The following is a 21,015-nucleotide window of genomic DNA, read 5'->3' as shown; positions in this document are numbered from 1 at the left end:
ATGACACATACATTTCAGTCTATATAATACTATAGTATGATTGTATACATAATAATAATAATAATAATAATAATAATAATAATAATAATAATAATAATAATAATTATTATTATACATGATCTTTATTTTATTTAAATATTTTTTATACATAATCCTTTCAAACAATAAGGTTAAACAAAGCTTTCATTTGTTAGTCCACAGACAGCTGAGTTCCCCGCCGCTAAGCGATGTAAGGTTACTAAATAAACACTCTCATGTCACCTCTCTTGTCCAATCACAGAGAGTGTCTGGGAACTCAAACGTTGCACTACGCCAAATAACGGCAGCAGATTAAGAGCCAGGTGTCGAAACTTGCGTTGCATTGCAAAAGGGTACCGTCTCCAAAAACCAAAAAAACATCACATGGTAATATTATAAATATAGGACCACAGCACAGAGAGCAGGACACTGCTGTAGGGGGAGACACCTTCCAGCTCCATGAAGGCCAGGTTGTCTCATTGAACATTTTCATTGAACATTGTCCCTGTTTTGAAGGTACTCACACCAGAACTGACATTGACACGGCGCTCATCAACCTACAGGACCATGTACACCTTCGATTCATGTAAAAGAAAAATAAACAAATGTCGCTGTTTAGTTCTTCTCTACTCCTATCCTCTCTTCTCTTCTCTTCTCCTCTATACTCTAGTCTACTCATCTCTTCTTCTCTACTCCTATCCTCTCTTCTTCTCTTCTCTACTTAGAACTTGTAAGTCGCTTTGGATAAAAGCGTCAGCTAAATGACTAAATGTAAATGTAAATGTACTCCTCTATACTCTACTCTCTTCTTCTCTACTCTATACTCTACCTCTCTACCTCTCTTCTTCTCTACTCCTCTCTTCTCCTCTCTCTTCTCTACTCCTCTCTTCTCTACTCATCTCTCTTCTCTACTCCTCTCTCTTCTCTACTCCTCTCTTATTCTCATCTCTACTCCTCTCTATTCTCCTCTCCTCTCTCTTCTTCTCTACTCCTCTCTCTCTTCTTATCTTCTCTTCTCTACTCCTCTCTTCTCCTCTCTCTTCTCTACTCCTCTCTATTCTCCTCTCCTCTCCCTTCTTCTCTACTCCTCTCTATTCTCCTCTCCTCTCTCTTCTTCTCTACTCCTCTCTCTCTTCTTCTCTTCTCTACTCCTCTCTTCTCCTCTCTCTTCTCTACTCCTCTCTTATTCTCATCTCTACTCCTCTCTATTCTCCTCTCTCTTCTTCTCTACTCCTCCTCTCTCTCTTCTTATCTTCTCTACTCTACTCCTCTATCTTCTCTTCTCTACACTACTCTTCTCTACTAGATACAAAGATACGAGGTTTCCAGCGCGACGGCGAGGGAGATGAGGAACTAACGCTGGTTCTCCTCTAGTGACCCCGGCTTCCCGTCCACAACGCGGGGAACCGAAAGTGTTTTGTTTCGCAGCACATTTGTTCCCCGTTCTATTTCTGGTCCCTCCGTCTGCTGGTGATTATGAGGCCGGAGGCGTGAAGGGCAGCTCGTTATTGAACCTGTTATGTGGCGCGAGAGAAAACCCCCGCTTTGCTCTCCTGAAAGCTCCCGGAGTGGATTAAGGTCATCGGCGATGACACGCGAAGGGAAACGCATTTCAATTCCGGAGTAAATCGTGGAGTAAAAAAAAGTGTCCTCAATATAACAGAGTGCCTTTTCTGACCTGCACTTGGCCTTTCCGGTTGACACAGTCTCCTGGATTGCCGCGTTGCCAGGTACCCAGGTGGGGTATCTGCCGGGCCTTTCTGTGTGGAGTTTGCATGTTCTCTCCGTGCTCGCAAGGGTTTCCCCTCCCGATAAGATAAACCCAATGGAAAAACATGCAGAACAGAACGCTGTCGCGTCCCTGACGAAGATGGACAGGAGCACTTGCTCTGCACTTCCCTGCTCTGCTCCCGGCTGCCCTTGGGGGGGAAGGACGCCGGGATGGGTCAAGTGCACAGAGACATTTCATCTGTGACCCAATGCATGCGTGTGTTCCTGTGTGTTGCCCCTCTCGCATGCGTGTGTGTTAATCTGCATGACAAAGACTTCTTCTTCTAGTTGATTTGGGTATCAATTGATTCAGTCTCTCCGATACAATAATCCTCCTGTCATCCTAGATTCTCTTGTTCGGATTAGATCATGTATAAGTGTGTGTGGGGGGGTTTATTTGTGTTTTTTCTTTCTTGCTACGGCAGTTGCAGGTTTACTTACGTATGGCTATGTTGGCCATCAACAAACTATAGCTAAGCTAAGCTAACTATAACCACCCTATCTCAGCTTTCTTCCTCATTGGAATTGACAGTATTACTCCTGGAGTGTGAGGGGTGATGTTAATGACCTAAGGAAAAAGAGTTTGCACCCTAATGGGATGAATGAGGAGTTCAATGTGAATACATTTTAATCTTTATTATTTTTTTTATATAGTTTGTACTTTTAGTGTTTTGTTTTTATGTTTTGTATAGATATTTTAACTGGCTGATGCCTCTGTCATAGGGGTATATGTGGACATTTCATTGGCGAGTCTAGGAATGTAACCCGTTTTTTGATTGGTCTGTCCACTCTGTTGTAGGGCTGACCTCGACTAGTCGAATAGTCGACTAATGGACCAATATCTTAGTACAAATTTGGCCAAAATTTGCCGATAGTCGACGAGCAGTGCAATATATATATATATAATCTAGTTTTTTTTATCATTCCATTTGGGCTGTGGGGGACATTAACCCATTCAGTGCCAACCACGAGATTAGTCGGGTTAACTCGCCATGCGTTGATTGCCAAGACCCGAGAAAACCAGAGAAAACTCTTATTATTTATTAGCAATATCCATTCATTTTCCTACTATCCGTTTTGTACATGTTGACTGCAAGCAAGTCATTGATAAGCGAGGGGTGTTTTAGACCATAATTTAAGATATAGTTTAGGCGTTCGCAAATTTCCCCGTCCTCCCATTGACTTCCTTACTGGCACGCTAGCCCTAATATGGTCAAAGGGGCGTGGCTCTGAATGAGTTAAGCACCCCCCACATCCAAAATGGAATAAAAAAATATATATATATATATTTCATATATATTTCGACTATCTGCTAATTTTGGCCAATCATAGTCGACTATACCAATCCTTAGTCAGAGACAGGCCTAGTCTGTTGTCAATCAGGGGGCCATTTTCCCTGTGGTGGCCATTTTACATGGATGTATTTAAGCTCCATTGTTCTTTCTTTGTCATGTGACCCTGATGAAGGTATGTTGCTGAAATGCCTTGGTGTTAATTGTTTGCCTCCAAAGAGTTGCAGAATTTTTCTCCTTTGATTTCTCCAGTTCCTGCACGCTGGTTGAAGGACGAGGTTGCGACAGATGTTTCTGTTTCTCTTGGACTTGAAGAGCAGCCAGGTATAGTAGCTGCAGATGGCCTCCTGCCAGCGATACGTATATATCTTAACCCTTTCACTGCCACACGACAAAGGGTTAACCCTTTCACTGCCATAATATAGAAGGTTAACCCCGCTCTCTCTCTCTCCTGCCGATTAAAATGAGCAGCTCTTCCTCCTCATCATCGATTGCCTGTAGCTGCATTTGCGCATGTGAGCCGTGGTGTCTCTGTCCTCTCCTTTGGAAACTAGCGCTAGCTCAAAAGCACAGAACCGGATGAAACAAGTTGTTCCGCTAGCGAAAACAACAATTCCGGTCGGGGAGTTTCAAAATAAAAGAGCAACGTCTAAAACAGGAAAGACGTGGGCGGCTAGATGGTGCAGTGGGCAAGGCACTCACCACCAATGCTGGAGACGCTGGGTTCGATCCCAGCTCTCCACATTGTTTTCAGTTTGGCTGGTCGTCCGTACTAATACAATTGGCAGTATTAGGGGGAGGGAAAACTGAGGGGTGGGGATCGGACGTTGTGGACAGCAATGGGGGCCCCTCCAAAGCGCAGACCCCCGACGCTGAAAGATCGCGCCGCGCAGGTGAAAAGATGCGACGGCTGCTACCTCGAGTATCGGAGGGGACTCGTGCTATGTATGGCTTTCGTCCACATTGCAGCCGGCTTGTGGGAGGCAAGAAACAGCGTTCGAGACAGGGGAGGGTTGAATTGGACGATACGAAATTGGGATGGGAGAAAAATAGAAAAAAATGGGAGAAAAAGTGGATAAAAAAAAAAAAAAACAGGAAAGACGTTTATTTTGTACATTTGTTGTACAGCGTTTCAGTGGTTTCGTTTTGGACGCACATATTTCTTGAGACGATTTCGTGTTTATGGAAAACTTTTTTGAAATGAAAACGAAAAAGATGGGTTCCGTCTTCGTCTGGACATGGCCTTAGTGTCCTTGAGATACTGAACTGCTCCCGATGAGCAGGTTTACACCTTGATCTTGCATGGTTACCTCCACCATCAGTGTGTGAATGTGGGGCATACGTTGTAAAGCTCCTTGGATAAAAACACTATATAAATGCAGTCAATTTACGGTTTACTATTCTAATATGTTTGGAATTTGCAGTTATTCACAGCCTATCATATGTACCATTACGTGTGTGTGTATGTGTGTGTGTGTGTGTGTGTGTGTGCATGTGTGTGTGTGAGAGAATATACTACACACACCAGATAATCCATGGTGCCTATATAGTATGTATACACATCCCTTTATACTAACTATACAGTGTATTTGCTCCTTGGCAAACTGCCCAATGATTACTGGCAAAATAAATATTAACTTATCAATATGTGCCGTATGTTGAAATATGACACGTGTTTTCACCGATCTTGTGCCAACTAGAGGGAGCAGTTCCTATACAGTACAGCTAGAGGGAGCAGTTCCTATACAGTACAGATAGAGGGAGCAGCTGCTACACAGTACAGCTAGAGGGAGCAGTTCCTACACAGTACAGCTAGAGGGAGCAGTTCCTACACAGTACAGCTAGAGGGAGCAGTTCCTACACAGTACAGCTAGAGGGAGCAGTTCCTATACAGTACAGCTAGAGGGAGCAGTTCCTATACAGTACAGATAGAGGGAGCAGCTGCTACACAGTACAGCTAGAGGGAGCAGTTCCTACACAGTACAGCTAGAGGGAGCAGTTCCTATACAGTACAGCTAGAGGGAGCAGTTCCTATACAGTACAGCTAGAGGGAGCAGTTCCTACACAGTACAGCTAGAGGGAGCAGTTCCTACACAGTACAGCTAGAGGGAGCAGTTCCTACACAGTACAGCTAGAGGGAGCAGTTCCTACACAGTACAGCTAGAGGGAGCAGTTCCTACACAGTACAGCTAGAGGGAGCAGTTCCTACACAGTACAGCTAGAGGGAGCAGTTCCTATACAGTACAGCTAGAGGGAGCAGTTCCTATACAGTACAGCTAGAAGGAGCAGTTCCTATATGGTACAGCTATAGGGAGCACTTCCTATACAGTACAGCTAGAGGGAGCAGTTCCTATATGGTAAAGCTAATGCATTCCCACAGTTACTACATCATTAGAGACAAATGTTTTCTACCCAGAAGACAACACTGCTTCTTCCTCGTTTGATTGATGGTCGAAACACTCAACTTTACTCATTACTGCCACTGGAAAGAGTGATGGGGATCAGTAACCTTACAGAATAAGTGGGAAGCCTATAAGTGGTGGTGGTACACATGAGGACAGTCAATTACATACATTGTAGAAGGAAGAAGAAAGACTGAAATGGCATGAGGAACAGGATACTTCACAAGCAGGGCCGTCCTGCACACTAGGCAGTACAGGCACCTGTGCCTTGGGCTCCCAAGAACATGAAAGATAAAATGTTTTAGTTTTTTTTATTGTCAGTATGAATTAGTGGAATTATTTTTAAAAGGCCCTTGTAGTTATTGAATGGGTCATAGATAGTTCAGTCAGCCAATCAGAGAGCCCCTTGATCAATCGTCATGTCAAACATCAATACAGATTATGATTCAAGGAGGGCCCTGAAATATGTGTGTGTGTATATGTGTGTGTGTGTGTTTGTTTGTTTGTTTGTTTGTGTGTGTGCAAGCTTATATGGCTGTGTGTGTGTGTGTGTGTGTGCAAGCTTCTATGGCTGTGTGTGTGTGTGTGTGTGTGTGTGTGCGTCGTGCACGGTGGTGTGTGTGTGTGTGTGTGTGTGTGTATGTGTGTGTGTTTGTGCGTGCACGGTGGTGTGTGTGTGTGTGTGTGTGTGCACACGGTGGTGTGTATTTACCAGCCTTCCCGATCAGTATGGCCAGGCGGGTGAGCTTCCCCTGCAGGACCGACTTCTCCTTCTTGGTCACCTTCTTCACCGGCTTCACCACCTCCTCCTCCTTCTCCTTCTCCTCCTTCTCCTCCGACTCCACCGCCTCCTCGCTCTTCAGGGGCTGGATCTCCAGAGCGATGCCGTCCTGGGTCTTAGCTAAGGGAGGAGGGAAGGGGTCGGGGTGGGGGGTAATTGACGAAAAGGACAGGGGTCAGGGGGTGAGGTGAAGGGAGGGGGGCGGATGGAAGGTGGTGGTATGACGGGAGGGGGGTGGAGAGAGGTGGAAGTGGAAGGGAGGAGCGAGAGGTGGGGTAAGGGGTGAGGGTGAGCGAGGAGAGGCGGGGGACCAGGCACATAAGAGGGGTTGAAAGGTAGGGGCAGAGTTAGAGGGGTAGGGGCGTCATGGGTGGAGGGGGAGAGGGGGAGGAGTGAGAGGGGGGGCAGTTGCCGTGGGGAAGGGTGAGGAGGTGGGGTGAGGAGTGAGAGGGAGGGGGGCAGGGATTCGTTTGACGGTGATGGATGGATGGATGGAGGGGTGGATGGAAGGATGAAATAAAGGGGTTGGGTAACAAATGGTTGGTAGGAGGTGTTGTTGGTCGGGGGGGGGGGGGGGCGAGTAGAGAGAAGGAGTAGATACATCAAACAATAAAAAGGGACAACGGGGAGAGGAGGATGGGGAGATGACGGGTAAGAGAAGCAAGACAAAAAGGTTGCATGTTGAGTTAACGTCAGCTAGGAGGTGATGTGATTGGCTGTTTCAACCGGACCATGTGATCCGCAAACCCAAGCCAATAGGAAAGTGGGCTGGGGGATCACAAAGACCTCTCAAACCAAGAACCCTCATACTGTCATTCAACACTGATCTGGATCTTTATGCTGACGATTTAGGTCAATTTGCAAACTTTTTCTTTTAATGAACAATTCATATGAAGGGGTCCAATAAATTAGAACCTCTTGCAAACATATTATTAGGAACAGTTGGTTAGTTACCAGAAGAAAAGAAAGTAGTATAGCTTTGGTGAACATTGAGGCAGACATGTAGCACAGATAGTACAGCAGATAAAAACAAGTAATTTGACAAGTTGTCGGTTGTAAGACAAACGTCAAGCATTAAGAGCCAAGAGCTCGGCAACAAGGAGGAGAGGGAAGTGGGGTAAATTCTGCCATGGCTTCTTCAAGTCAGTCCTGCTACACAGCGCTTAGCTCTGCTCCTCCTTTTACAGGCAGATAGTGGATTTGCAATTCCACCACTTGACTTGTCCTGTTTGTAGTGCGTGGAGCTTTTTTTCTTTATCGGTTTAATCTCTGCGCAAATGGCAGCACAACCTGGCATTAAACTCAGATATTTCCACAAATGTTTTTTTTTTTAATAATTTTTTTTATAAACGCCATATCAAAGCGGTTGTGTGTAAATGATGAATGACAATTCGGTCCTCTGATGTCGGTATCGTCACAGCGGACGCTTCTACACTGATGTGAAACAGAGATGTTTGATGTTTGTGTTCCTCCTCTGACTGCATGGTGCCTGATCCTGTACAACATCACAGAACCGAGGCTTATGGCGTTTCGACAAGGCAGAATCTAAACCAATCAAACTGTGACCACACTATCTTGACAAGTCGTGATAACGTCTGCATGGCTTTTAGTTAGGGAATGGAAACAGAAGCTTAAGGGAAGTTGTGAAACATCGGTAGACGGTTTGGATTTAGAGGACCAGACAAAAACACATATCAACCATGAAAGGAAATGAGCAGGAAGTACAGTTAACAACTAAAAACCATTGACATCAGTGAAATGTACCTTTATTCTTAGGATTTAGTTTTTACCTTCTCTGGGGCATCCACGGGGGACCCATTTCTGACAACAATACCAATGGACCATGCTCATAAAGGATGCCAGCCCCCTGGGACCTGCCGTACGACCACACAATGTCTTTTGTTGAGTCTTATCGTTTATAACCCCGGCCCAAAACGTGAAGTACCTATTGCAGAACTCTGTCCAGGTGTTTGGTTTGGTTCTAGACCCGTTGGAGATAGCACTGTTTCTGATTGGCAGAACCACACCTTTCTTCATGTTTTGCATATATATTTGTTTATGTTTTGCATATATATATATATATATATATATATATATATATATATATATATATATATATATATATATATATGTTTTGTAAGGATTTAAATTAGTAAGAAATTACATTAATTTTGAGTAGTGGAGGAGGGGGTAGGATTAAATAAGTGTATACTTCTTCCTACTCCTTTTCGAACATGTAAATTGAGTTATGTTCGTTATTATTTATTTATTTATTTCATTGCTAGAGATTAATGATTTTTTTTTGTTTTATCTTGTTTGTATTTACATGTTCGAAATAAAGATATCAAATACAAAAATGTGTCAGCACACCACCTAGCTGATGAGCTTATTGTTATCTAGCTGAAGTAAGCCTCCCCAGAGAGCTTTCCCCTCTTGAAGTATTGACCCTATGAACAGATCTGCATCGTCAGCTCTATGTTATATTATTATGTTCACATGGAATATGTATATATATATATATATATATGTATTTATTTTTTTATTATGATTATAAGTCAGTGACTCTAGGTGATAACATTGTAACATCAGTACTTACTACTAAGCATCCTTATTTATTTATTTGTATTACCATTCACATCAGGCTTGATAGGTTTGGTCTTTTGAAGGCAACAACAACAATGATCCTTTCCAGTCAAACCATGACATGCATGTGTGTGGATAAGATGTAACCAGGCGTGCCCAAACCTCGCTCTCACATTCACTTACAACTGTTTTGCTAGAAGAAGAGAAGAAGAAGAAGTAAATCTGAAATAATGCAAACCCTACCAGTCAGAATTGAATATTCACCTCGGCCAACGTATAAATATTAATATCTGTATTGCAGCACGGGAAATTACTACAGCTAAAAAAACAACTTTGTTGTGTCCTCTTGGAATCTTCATCACTTCATAAAACGTCAACGAAGGTACCATGGACAGAGTTTTGCAAAAGGGGGAACAGCTCTATGACACTGCTGCCCACGTGTCAAACTGGCGTCAGCATTTGGAGGCTTTGGCTCACCGAAAAGGATGGGCGGCCTATTAAAGAAGTGATGATGTCACACCAGGAACGTGTCAATCACGGGTGCGTTCGTATATATGCAATCTGACAAGCTGTTTAAAATGACGAGCGTTACGGTTCCATTGGAACTAGTGGTTGACCGATATGGGGTTTTCAATGGTCGATGCCACTGATATTTAGACATCATTAGAATAATTATATATTTTTTTAGTATCTGATCAAGTAGAACAATTTAATAACAAATGAGACAAAAAAAAATTCTGAACTTGTTAGGGTTATGTGAGATATAATAGCTAGCTAACTTAGCTGGATGAGGATAGCTAGGTTTGCTCTTGCTAACAATAATAATTTTTATTAAACCAGGTAAGCAGTATGGAGTTAGCTTAAATTGAGTTCGACAATATATTTCAGTGTTTTCCCGCCACAAATATTTGTGAATTCTGGAGCCACATTTAGCCCGTTTCTGGTTAAGCTTGTATCAAGGGAATCCTTGTGATCTCTAGTTTCATACATTTTCACTATTTTTATTCGGAGCCTGCAAAAGTAATGGTAATAATGTTGGCAGGTCGATATCAAAATTTTAATGTGAAAACAGCCAATAAACCGATATATCAGTCGACCACTAATTGGAACACAGCTAAACATACCGGAGAGATTCATGAATGATTCAGATAACAGACATGACGAGAAGATGAAAGGATTTCAATAACCGTGTCGGTTACACCTTTCAACTCATAGTCCCTCCTGCAAGCATAATAAGTACAGCTGCGTTAAGTTGTAACGTAGCTTACCAGTACAGTTAGCCAGTTAGCTTCTACGCTTCACTGCTATCAAAACACTAGAACATTCTGCTGCGTTCCTTGGAGAGTGTGCTCTGAACGCTTCTTTGAATGTGCTCAGTGTCTTGTTTAGTGCTCAGAGTGCCGACATACGAACGCACCTCAAAATGTGATGAAAGTGATTTGTGTCTCCTCAGCGCCAGGAAGCTGTCAGCTATTATGCACATGGTCCGTTCTGAAGACATGTTTGGTATCAGAACCACCAGCCACGACATAGAACTCAGCAAGAACAGAATAAAAACGGACACAGCGCCACACGGACTGGACTCAAACGGACACAGCGCCACATGGACTGGACTGGCGGACTGGACTTAAGACGCAGGAAAGGGACTGACGGACCAAAACGCCACAGCACTGAAACAAAACGCAGCACGGGACCACGGACGACGGGGAAGAGAGGTGGAGGGAGGGGGGAGGGGGTAGTGGGCATGTGTGTGTTTGTGTGTGACGATAAAAAAGAAAGAAAAAAGAAAGAAAGAAATCGACAAACAGAAGGACCGACAAACTCAAAACCCTCCAAAGAAAACAGAGCGACGATACAAAACCACCACAAACGAGAAGAGTGAGAAAAATACGAGGTAGAGAAGGAGGAAAAACTCTGGAGACTGCCTTTCAGCAAGAGAGAGGGAACGAGAGAGAGAGAGAGGGGATAGGGAGTCAAAACGGTGATTATGAGACAGCATGAGGTCCTGAGCAACACCCTGAAAGAGGCAACAGTCAGAGAAATGAAAGAGGCAACACAGTCAGAGAAATGAAAGAGGCAACAGTAAATGAAATGAAAGAGGCAACACAGTCTGACAAATGAAAGAGGCATAGTCAGATAAATGAAAGAGGCAACAGTAAATGAAATGAAAGAGGCAACACAGTCAGATAAATGAAAGAGGCAACAGTAAATGAAATGAAAGAGGCAACACAGTCAGATAAATGAAAGAGGCAACAGTCAGATCAATGAAAGAGGCAACACAGTCATAAATGAAAGAGGCAACAGTCAGATAAATGAAAGAGGAAACAGTCAAGAGACATGAGAGGCAACACAGTCAGAGAAATGAAAGAGGCAACAGTCAGAGAAATGAAAGAGGCAACAGTCAGATAAATGAAAGAGGCAGCAGTCAGAGAAATTAAAGAGGCAACACAGTCTGATCACTGAAAGAGGCAGCAGTCAGAGAAATTAAAGAGGCAACACAGTCGGATCAATGAAAGATGCAACAGTCAGATCAATGAAAGAGGCAACAGTCAGATCAATGAAAGATGCAACAGTCAGATCAATGAAAGATGCAACAGTCAGATCAATGAAAAAGGCAACAGTCAGATCAATGAAAGAGGCAACAGTCAGATCAATGAAAGAGGCAACAGTTAGAGAAATGAAAGAGGCAACACAGCCAGACAAATGAATGAGGCAACAGTCAGATAAATTAAAGAGGCAACACAGTCAGATAAATGAAAGAGGAAACAGCCAGAGAAATGAAAGAGGCAACACAGTCAGATAAATGAAAGAGGAAACAGCCAGAGAAATGAAAGAGGAAACAGTCAGAGAAATGAAAGAGGAAACAGTCAGAGAAATGAAAGAGGCAACAGTCAGAGAAATGAAAGAGGCAACACAGTCAGATAAATGAAAGAGGCATCACAGTCAGATAAATGAAAGAGGCAACACAGTCAGATAAATGAAAGAGGCATCACAGTCAGAGAAATGAAAGAGGCAACAGTCAGAGAAATGAAAGAGGCAACACAGTCAGATAAATGAAAGAGGCAACACAGTCAGTGAAATTAGAGAAATGTAAGCTAAAAGAAACAAAAGGTCAAAAGGTCAAAGGAACACACGAACATAACAGAACGACACTCCACAGCCCATTGATTCTGCAAGGGTGCAACTCCCGCAGAGCTTTGTCCAAGCTACTACTGTATATGTAGATAGATACAGTAGAATAATGATAATAGCTTATATCTAAATCATAGGCTATATATTCTCCTATTTCAGCTAGATTTCTATTCCCTTCTATTTATCTTTGATTTATCTATCTATTACCATTCTGATCTCTGAGAATGGTCGTCCTAATCTTCCCCACGATGCAAAGTGTAACATCCTCTTATGCTGTTAGCAAGTGTTAGCGCTAACGTTTGCCACCAAACATTTGAGCTGCTATGTCAGCTACCAAATGTTACCGATAACGCTAGCCACTGTCCACAATGGTCTTTAACACTAGCTAGCATTAGCTGTAACATTTGGTAGCTGACCTTAGCTCTAATCTTTGGTAGCTAATGTCATTAGCATTGGGGTGCCTGTATCATATGAATGCTAATGTGTTAGCGGGGGGCTATTAGACTCAGTGTTAAACCTGTTTCATGCTTCTTGCGGTCACAGCGACTCCGAGAACGGAGTGCATGTTCTGTCACCATAGCGACGGCAATCATTGCAACGCGGTCTGTGCGGTCAAAGCGTTGGCTCAGGCCCTCTGCACAGTCGCAAACGCATTCCGCAATTGCACAATATCACCGACCGTGTGGATCACGTCGTTCTGTGCCGACCACACAAAGCAGGAAACTGGTTTTAAGCTACTGTATAGGCTATATTGAAGTAGTAGGTATACCTGTAAATCCTTATAAGGATACATTATAAATTAAACATTATGCTAATAAATGATAAAATATTACAAAAAAAGGACACATTAGAAATAATGGCCCATCTCTGATAAAGACCTGGTTCTCTCTTTAGTTGAGGTAAATAAAGACCTGGTTCTCTCTTTAGTTGGGGTAAATAAAGACCTGGTTCTCTCTTCAGTTGGGGTAAATAAAGACCCAGGCTACTATTTTAAAATAGACTGTATCGTTTCCCCCTGAATGTTCCAGTTCTCACTTTTAACTCAGGCGTCTCCTGCCAGGACCCCTACCGTACTGCTTTCCATACCGACTGGAGAGAGCAGAGGACACAGCATGTTTACTGCCGAGGAAGGCCAAGGGCAAAGGGACAGAACTCTATGTGTGTCTACGCGTGTGTGTCTACGTGTGTGTGTGTCTCTGTGTGTGTGTGTGTGTGTGTGAATCAAAAGACATCCTATTTGTAGCAGATGCTTGATCCCCAGGAGGTAGGGGGTGTGTGGGTGTGATGACAGCTTGTGGAGGAGGTCGGATGTGCGTGGGGTCACACCCACGCGGAGGAGAGCGAGGTCCAGGCGCTCAGAGGTGGTCTGGGGAGACTAGGACACCCAGAGGGGCCTTTCAGGAAGGATGACGTGAGGTCAACCCTAACCTCTCATCACCCCCCCCCCCCCCCCCCCCCCCCCAAAGCGTTATGTTAATTGCACGGATACGTACACAAGCGCGCATGCACACCATAGATGCAGACCACATTTGAATAATTTAAAAGTGAGTTATGGGTTGACTTTTTAGAGGGCGTGTACTAGGTTGGTGTCGCAGCTAAATAAATCAAGTGCACTTCAGTCAAATCTGTATTCCAACATAAATTATTGTCATGGGTTGGGATCAGTGGAGTAGTGCTGTACGCTCACGCCTCGGTCCATTCGAACGGGTCGGCAAATCCGACGTGAATTTTGTTACTTTGGGTTTTCGCAGTTTTCCTTTCGGTGTGGTTTCATTCCAAATTGACAAAACCGTAGAAGCGTATGAGACGGAATAATGATCGTGTCTCAAAAAATGTCCTCTGCGGACGAAATCACTGTTTTCAACTGGGGTGCCTCGCCTCGCAGGATACTGCCAGAGTCGGGCCCTTCTCTCAAGCCCACAGACATTAATGCTGTTATTGCTAGCAGACTGGATTACTGAAATGCAATCTTCTCTGGTTCACCCCGAAAACACAACAAATCAGCTCGAGTTAATACAGAACCCTGCCGCTAAGTGTCTCGACTGAGAGCAGACGTGGAGCCCACATCAAACCCCTCCCTGCGCTGGTTGCCTATCGGCTTGTAGAGTTAATTTTAAGATTACATTGTTACTCTTTAAGGCCTTACACAGCCTTGCCCCCACAATACCCATCAGATCATATCTAGAAAAGTATATTATACTTTTGAAAGTAGAGCCCTTCACTCCTCTAGCTCAAAACGTAGTAGTTCCGACAAGCACAACATATATGCGAGGACGCCGTCGGAAGCACAAATAGCTCAATGCTCTACCGAAGCAGTTGAGAATAGCACAACCTTTTAGCCCTGCTTTCACATAAGTCACATAAGATTTTGCTTTATTTTGTACATTCATTGTATATATTTTTAAAGGGATTAAAAAGGGATTATTTTGCATATTGACGACATATTTCACAATTTCTGAAGACGTACAGACAAGGGTAAGCAAGGGTAGTGATTTGTTTTAAAACATCAAAATATATTTTAGATTCAGTCACCTACTTCTTTTCGTTGTACTGTACTCGAATTGTGTATTGTAGTGATAATGTGTTGATGATTCAGTGAGGACATCGCCAACCATAAATCTGCCTGCTGATTCCTATACTCTTAAGTTATTTGCCAAAAACATCTACACGAGGACCAGGGTGCAATTGTTTGGTCCAGATCATAGTTCAACTGTATTATGTCTGCCCCCATTTTAAATGTCAGCCAGTCCTCCTAATTCACCTCGCAATGCAAAGAATCAAACATCCACCTTTTCTGTTAGCTAGTAGTGTTAGTGCTAACAATTGTTTCAGCTAACGTTAGCTTGTGTTAAAGTCACAATGAAATGCATCCTAACTATTTCGAAGCGAGTTTAGCTCAAAACCCCGCCCCATAGCATGACGAACTGCCGTGGCCTGTGATTTCATGCTGTGATTGGTTGAGATGCTCTCCACGCTGGCTTCAGCCTCTCTACTCTTCTTCAGCATCAAGCTGTTAGCTATAAGCTAACATTATGCTATGCTAGTCAGAAATCAGTGAATAATAATTTTACAGAATGTTTGTTAAAATAGCTAACTAGCTACTTCATTGTCTCAACAGATTTACATTAGGGGGACTAGCATAACCGTAGCTCCATCATCAGTGCTACTGACAGGGTTCACTGACTGACAGCCTCCCGTAAAACAGCAAGGAGTAGGCCTAGGAATAACATGGCCAGTGGCCACATGGCAGTATTTATTTAGCCTAGCCGAAACAGGCACCACTAGGCTACCGAGGCGACAAGGCTAGGGCGTTATTAGTTTGGGAGGGGGAGCGAATAACAAATGATTAGGGCTGACCTTAGATTTATTTTTTGGAATTCGAAGCTTCGGGGCCGAGATTCGATTTTAATTCGAAGCTTCGAAATAAAATAAAACATTTTTTTTTATATGTTTTGGGACTTGTACAGCACTTTGTTCAACTTTGTCAGTGCTGTAAAGTTTAAACCTTTTTAAATCTTAGACAAACAAAACACTTTGCTTTCATGAAATATTGTAAGCCGTCATTTGATGCTTTATAAAAGCAGCACAATGAACACAAATCTGTCAGTGCCGAGTCCGACCTCATCTTAAATAACAAACAGCATTGCTTGTTGTAATTAACAAAGAGAGGCAGAGTTGATTTAGCAAAAATAAATAAAAAAATAAAAATCATATATATATTTTTTTAATAATCGAATTTTATTTTCATATTCGAATCCCATGCCCATCGAACGAAGCTTCGAAGTATTTAAGACAGCCCTACAAATTATTGGTTGGAATTTGTTTGTTTGTCGACGTAAGCATTACAAATATTTAGTTTTACAGGCGGGAAAAGAGATTGGATTTTGATTTAAGATTAAAGAAAAATGTAATGAATTTTTGGGGGCAGGTATTGTTACATAGGTGCACAATATGACCAGGGAACCTGGCTACCAAGGTGAAAAAGACATTTAATTTAAACTGTAATCAAAGGCTAATCTTTGGTTAGCATTAACTACATTTGATTAACACTAGCTAGCTTTAGCTGTAACATTTGGCAGCTGACATTATAATGTCATTTATCCGTAATAAAATCAAAATGTTAACATAGCTGACATTAGCTAATGTTAATGTTGGCACCAATGCAAGCTAACTTCAAAACAGGATGTTGTTGTTGGATGCGAGTAGGGTCGATAAGGCTCCAATTCATCGGCCAAATGTAAAATTGAACAACCATATCATGTAATACGTCTGGCTATAAAGAAATGCATGAAAACATGGTTAGTGAAGTAATCATAAGCACTCACTGCTCAGTCAATAACGTTGAATGGTGATCTAATTTGTGAATACATTCTTTCTCTGATGTGACCATTTATTTGTTAGTAGATGACTCCTTCGAACAACCTCACGTTACTGCTAAAGCAACCTAACGTTAACATAATTAGCAACCATAGTGTAGCTTGTCCTGTGTACTTCATACTTGCTGGCAATTTAAATTCTACACGGTCATTGGCTGGTGGATACCCACTGTGGGAAACCGTGATTGTGAGGTAGAGTAGATTAGGAGGACTGAAAAACATCAAACATGAGAGCAGACATATTTAATTCAAACAAACCAAATCAAGCCAGGGTAAATTATTTGATCAAACTAGGATAAAACACGCCCGTAGGGAGTCCGCGGGGTAAGATGTCCTTAGTGCTACAATGTTTTTTGTGGGAAACTGGGCCGGGTCTGGCTTTACAATACTCTAAGTGGAGAAGAGAATCCCCTTCTGTCGTAACACCAAGCCCTGTGACATAATTATCTGGGCTGAGAAGGCTAACACACTAACCTGGGGGTTTCCAGGACCAGCGGACGGTGAGAGTTGCACCCTTTCACAGGTAAAGCAAGGCGAGAGAACCTCCCCTTCTCATAGTGAGTGGAGGGAAAAGCAACAGCGTGAAACAGAGAGAGAGGGAGGACGAGGAGGAGAGAGAGAGAGAGCAGGTGAGACTGACACGAGACTCCCAGACTGCCGCTAAATGAGAGAGAGGGGGTGGGGGTAAGGGGGTGAGGGGGGGTGAGGGGCAGGGGGGGGTTCGGGGCAGGGTGATGGAGGTAGGGAAAGGGGAAGGGGTAGGGAGGGGTTACCTTTGTTGCGATTTTCAGGGGCTCCTTGTTTTTTACCTGTTCGGACAGAGGAGAGAGTGCGGAATGCTGATAACATGGCTCCAAAAGGAAGGAGGAAAATCATAAAACTGAGGAAAAACAAACAGGCCCAACAGAAACAAAACAAAACAATAGGAATCCACACATGTGTGTCGTGGGCTGGAATAAGCCATCGGAGGAGAGAGAGTGATAGATAGATAGATAGATAGATAGATAGTAGAGCAACCGTCAGCGACTCAAATGTCTTTATGGTGAGCCGTCTTTGGTCAACAAGATTGGCATTTTGCTAACATTTGCCACAAACTAGGAGTAATTTCTGCCTTCTCACATTTAGGTGCTTATAAACGGTTATCTATGTTGTGAAACGGCAATAACGAAGCTGTTGGGAAGTAATTGAATTTGTTTGCAAGAAATTAAAGAAACAAGGGACTGTCTTAAGTATGGCTACTCAATCCTTATCCACCCCACAAAGCAAAGCATTTAACACATCCTCTTTTGCTGTTGGCTAGCATTAGCACTGACAGTTACTACCAAAGTTAGAGCTAATGTCAGCTATCAAATATTGCAGCTAACGCTAGTTACTGTTTGCTAGCTAGCTACTATTTGCTAGCTACCGTTTGCTAGCTACTGTTTGCTAGCTACTGTTAGCTAGCTACTGTTTGCTAGCTACGAACAGTAACTAGTGTTAGCTGTACCATTTGGTGGCTGACATAGCAGCTCTAATGCTTGGTAGCAAATGTTAGCGCTAATGCATTGCTAACAGCCAAAGAGGATGTTAGACGCTTTGCATTGTGGGATAGATGGACAATGGAAAGTAAGTCAATACAGTGCTGAAAAACACAATGACCACATACCACCAATAGATGTCGCCAAAATGACAGAAACAACTAAATGAGGATCTTGCAGGATTACCAACAAATTAACAATGTTGCAAATGCTTTTCGGATGGGCAGATGACTCCCCAATTTGTACAAATTTTTTATACGCTTCTTAAAATAGGTGGACTATCCCTTTAAAAAAGAGACATGGCAAGATTTCTCAGATGAAATTGACACACAGATACATTCAAACAGGTTTTTATTTTCTGTTGGTGCGTGTGTGTTTGTGTGTCTTGGTGTGTATCTGTGGGTGACTGGAAGCCTTGTGTGTTGTGTTGTGTGTCTCCATCAGTTGACAGCTGAGCAGTAGAAGAATGTCACTTATCATACTTAGAAGAAGAACTAATGAGCATGAACAGGCATCTGGATGTGTGTGTGTGTGTGTGTGTGTGTGTGTGTGTGTGTGTGTGCGTGTATGACTTATGAGTATTGAGGGGTGACAGTAAAATCTGTTTCATGCCTCTTCTGTTTCCAAACCAGACAGTGTGTGTGTGTGCCTGCGTGTGTGTGTGTGTGTGTGTGTGTGTGTGTGTGTGTGCACCTGCGTGTGTGTATCTCGGTGTATTTCGACACAAAACCTTTTTCCGCTGACCAAGTCTGACCCGTTCTCTTTATTACACTCATCATCTACTTAATTATAATAGAAACGAGAGACATTATCATATTCATAACCACTACACAACACGACGGTGCTCAAACGGGGTCATTAACATTTGTTTTGGATAAGCAGTTCAGTTTCTAAATCCGACAATGGGGGTTATAATGTCAAAAAGGGAAAAGATTACATTCCATCTATCTCTCTCTCTCTTTCTTTATCTCTCTCTCTCTCTCTCTCTCTCTCCTCTGAGCGGGCACATAACAACCCATTTAGAATGAAAGCCTGAGGAACTTAAATCATAGCAAAAAAAAGAAGAAAGAATCTTACTAAAGAGGAAAAAAAAGGGTACAAATTAAAACCATACACGGTAAAAAAAAAATAAAGGGTTAGTATGGAACCACAAGCAAATCAAAAGCAATAGAGATCTACGGTAGACTAGCAGCGACAGCAGTTCAGCGGGACGACATGCTCTAACACAGAGAGCACTCTGCTCAAACAGGAGAAGATCCTGCTACCTCTTCTGCTTCTCCCCCCCCCGAGTGCTTTCTAAACAGGAAGCTGCTGGTGCAGCTGGGAGGAACCAGGGAAGGAACCAGGGGAGGCAGGGAGGAGCGAGAGGCCGAGTGGAAATCCTTTTCCGTACAGAGTACCGTACGTACGTTAAGAGACAGGACCTAGTGTGTGGAGAGCTTGTACGGGTCATGAAGAGCGGAAGGATGATAATGCGTGTGTCTCCGAGGACAATCAGTGGAGCTACTTTGTTTCTGTGTTTTCCTAAGTCGCCGCACCTCTGCCTCTCTTGCACACCAGTCCTCCCTCGGAGTGTCATTTCCTCGGACAACCGGTGTTTTGAAAATCAAACAGCAGGAGAAGAGAGAGAGAGAGAGAGAGAGAGAGAGAGAGAGAGAGAGAGAGATAGAGAGAGACAGAGAGAGAGACAAGGCAGCTGGGAGGGAAAAAGCTGCCTTTGTTTTTGTTTTGTTTCTGAAGGGGGAACCATGACATGGAGATTAATTTCATTTGATCGGTTGACGCTTTGTCGATGAGATATTTCGTCGGCCTCTTACTTTTCTTGACCTTCTTCTTCTCCTCTTCGTGGTCGCCGGCGCCGAGCAGAGTGAAGATGATGCCCGTCTGGGAGTTCAAACCCACGGCAGACACGCACATCCTCCCCGAGCCCTCCATCACGTGGGTCCCTGTCGGCCGAGGAGACACATGGGACACGTTTACACAAATGCTGCTACGGAAGACACGGATAGAACATGTCAAATGATGAAACTGCTGATGGCATGTTTTTTTTTGTATTTTGGAGCAGGCATTCTTACCGGACAGCAGCATGGGGTCCTTCTCTAGGGACTTCCTGACGTGGTCTGATTCGCCGGTGAGAGAGCTCTCGTCGATCTTCAGGTCGTTGCCCTGGATGAGGATGCCGTCGGCGGGCAGCAGGTCGCCTGGTGGCAGAGATGAAGAGTAAACATCACAGGCATACGAGTTACTTTTTATTTTGCCTCATTGACTGAGTTCACCCTTCGTAATACCCCCCCCCCCCCCACCCTAGTTACTGTTACTACTCTGCCATGTTGTGTTTCTGGCATTGAAACAATGACATGATCGATTAGCTAGCGAGGGCTAGCAATGTCAGTTGCTCAGATGGTCGCTCCAACAACTTTGTGGTTGATAAGGTGATAAGCCTGCAGGCTGCCTCGTCCTCTAACCACCACAGGATGGCGCTAAGGTGTCACACAATAACCAACACAGCGCAGTCCCCATGTTCATGAGCACACAACTTGAGTGACGGCTGGTGAACAGAAGAAGAGCAGTACGATTTCTCAACGTGAGCCGTTTGCTAGCTTGTAGTAATGTAGCGTCGTAAAAGATGGCATGGAGTCAAAGAGGAAGTCTGTCCTGAATGAAGGTAAAAGATGGCATGGAGTCAAAGAGGAAGTCTGTCCTGAATGAAGGTAAAAGATGGCATGGAGTCAAAGAGGAAGTCTGTCCTGAATGAAGATAGAAGATGGCATGGAGTCAAAGAGGAAGTCTGTCCTGAATGAAGATAGAAGATGGCATGGAGTGAAAAAGGAAGTCTGTCCTGAATGAAGATAGAAGATGGCATGGAGTCAAAAAGGAAGTCTGTCCTGAATGAAGGTAAAAGATGGCATGGAGTCAAAAGAGGAAGTCTGTCCTGAATGAAGGCAACTACACAGTAAATGTTGGAGCTTCAGAGCACATTCAGACCAATGTGAATCAATAACCTCACTTTGTTAGACTTGCTAGCTAACGCTAACCGCTAACATGCAGACATTATGGAAAATGCGCTTACAAAAAGATAGATACTAATTTCCTCTGTGTGTTCAGTAGAAAGCTATCCAGCTGCAAGCCAACTTAGCTGTTGGC

General features: G+C 43.4%; 1 protein-coding gene across 1 annotated transcript in view; it reads right to left on the bottom strand.

Annotated features, from left to right (window-relative positions):
* atp2b4 (ATPase plasma membrane Ca2+ transporting 4) overlaps positions 1–21,015 on the bottom strand; it is a gene marked incomplete at its 3' end in the record, with an annotated part of 262,124 nt that overhangs the window by 85,274 nt on the left and 155,835 nt on the right. The window contains exons 5-8 of the mRNA XM_084315824.1: positions 19,947–20,072; positions 19,689–19,817; positions 17,128–17,163; positions 6,195–6,383 (exon numbers count right to left, since the gene is read on the bottom strand). Coding sequence (XP_084171950.1) covers positions 6,195–6,383; positions 17,128–17,163; positions 19,689–19,817; positions 19,947–20,072 — 480 coding nt within the window. The remainder of the gene's footprint in view (positions 1–6,194; positions 6,384–17,127; positions 17,164–19,688; positions 19,818–19,946; positions 20,073–21,015) is intronic.

The sequence above is a fragment of the Notolepis coatsorum genome, assembly GCF_963971535.1.
Source record: "Notolepis coatsorum genome assembly, chromosome: 6".
NCBI lineage: Eukaryota > Metazoa > Chordata > Actinopteri > Aulopiformes > Paralepididae > Notolepis > Notolepis coatsorum.
Note: the sequence above shows the minus strand (reverse complement) of the source record. Positions and strands in the feature narration are given on the sequence as shown.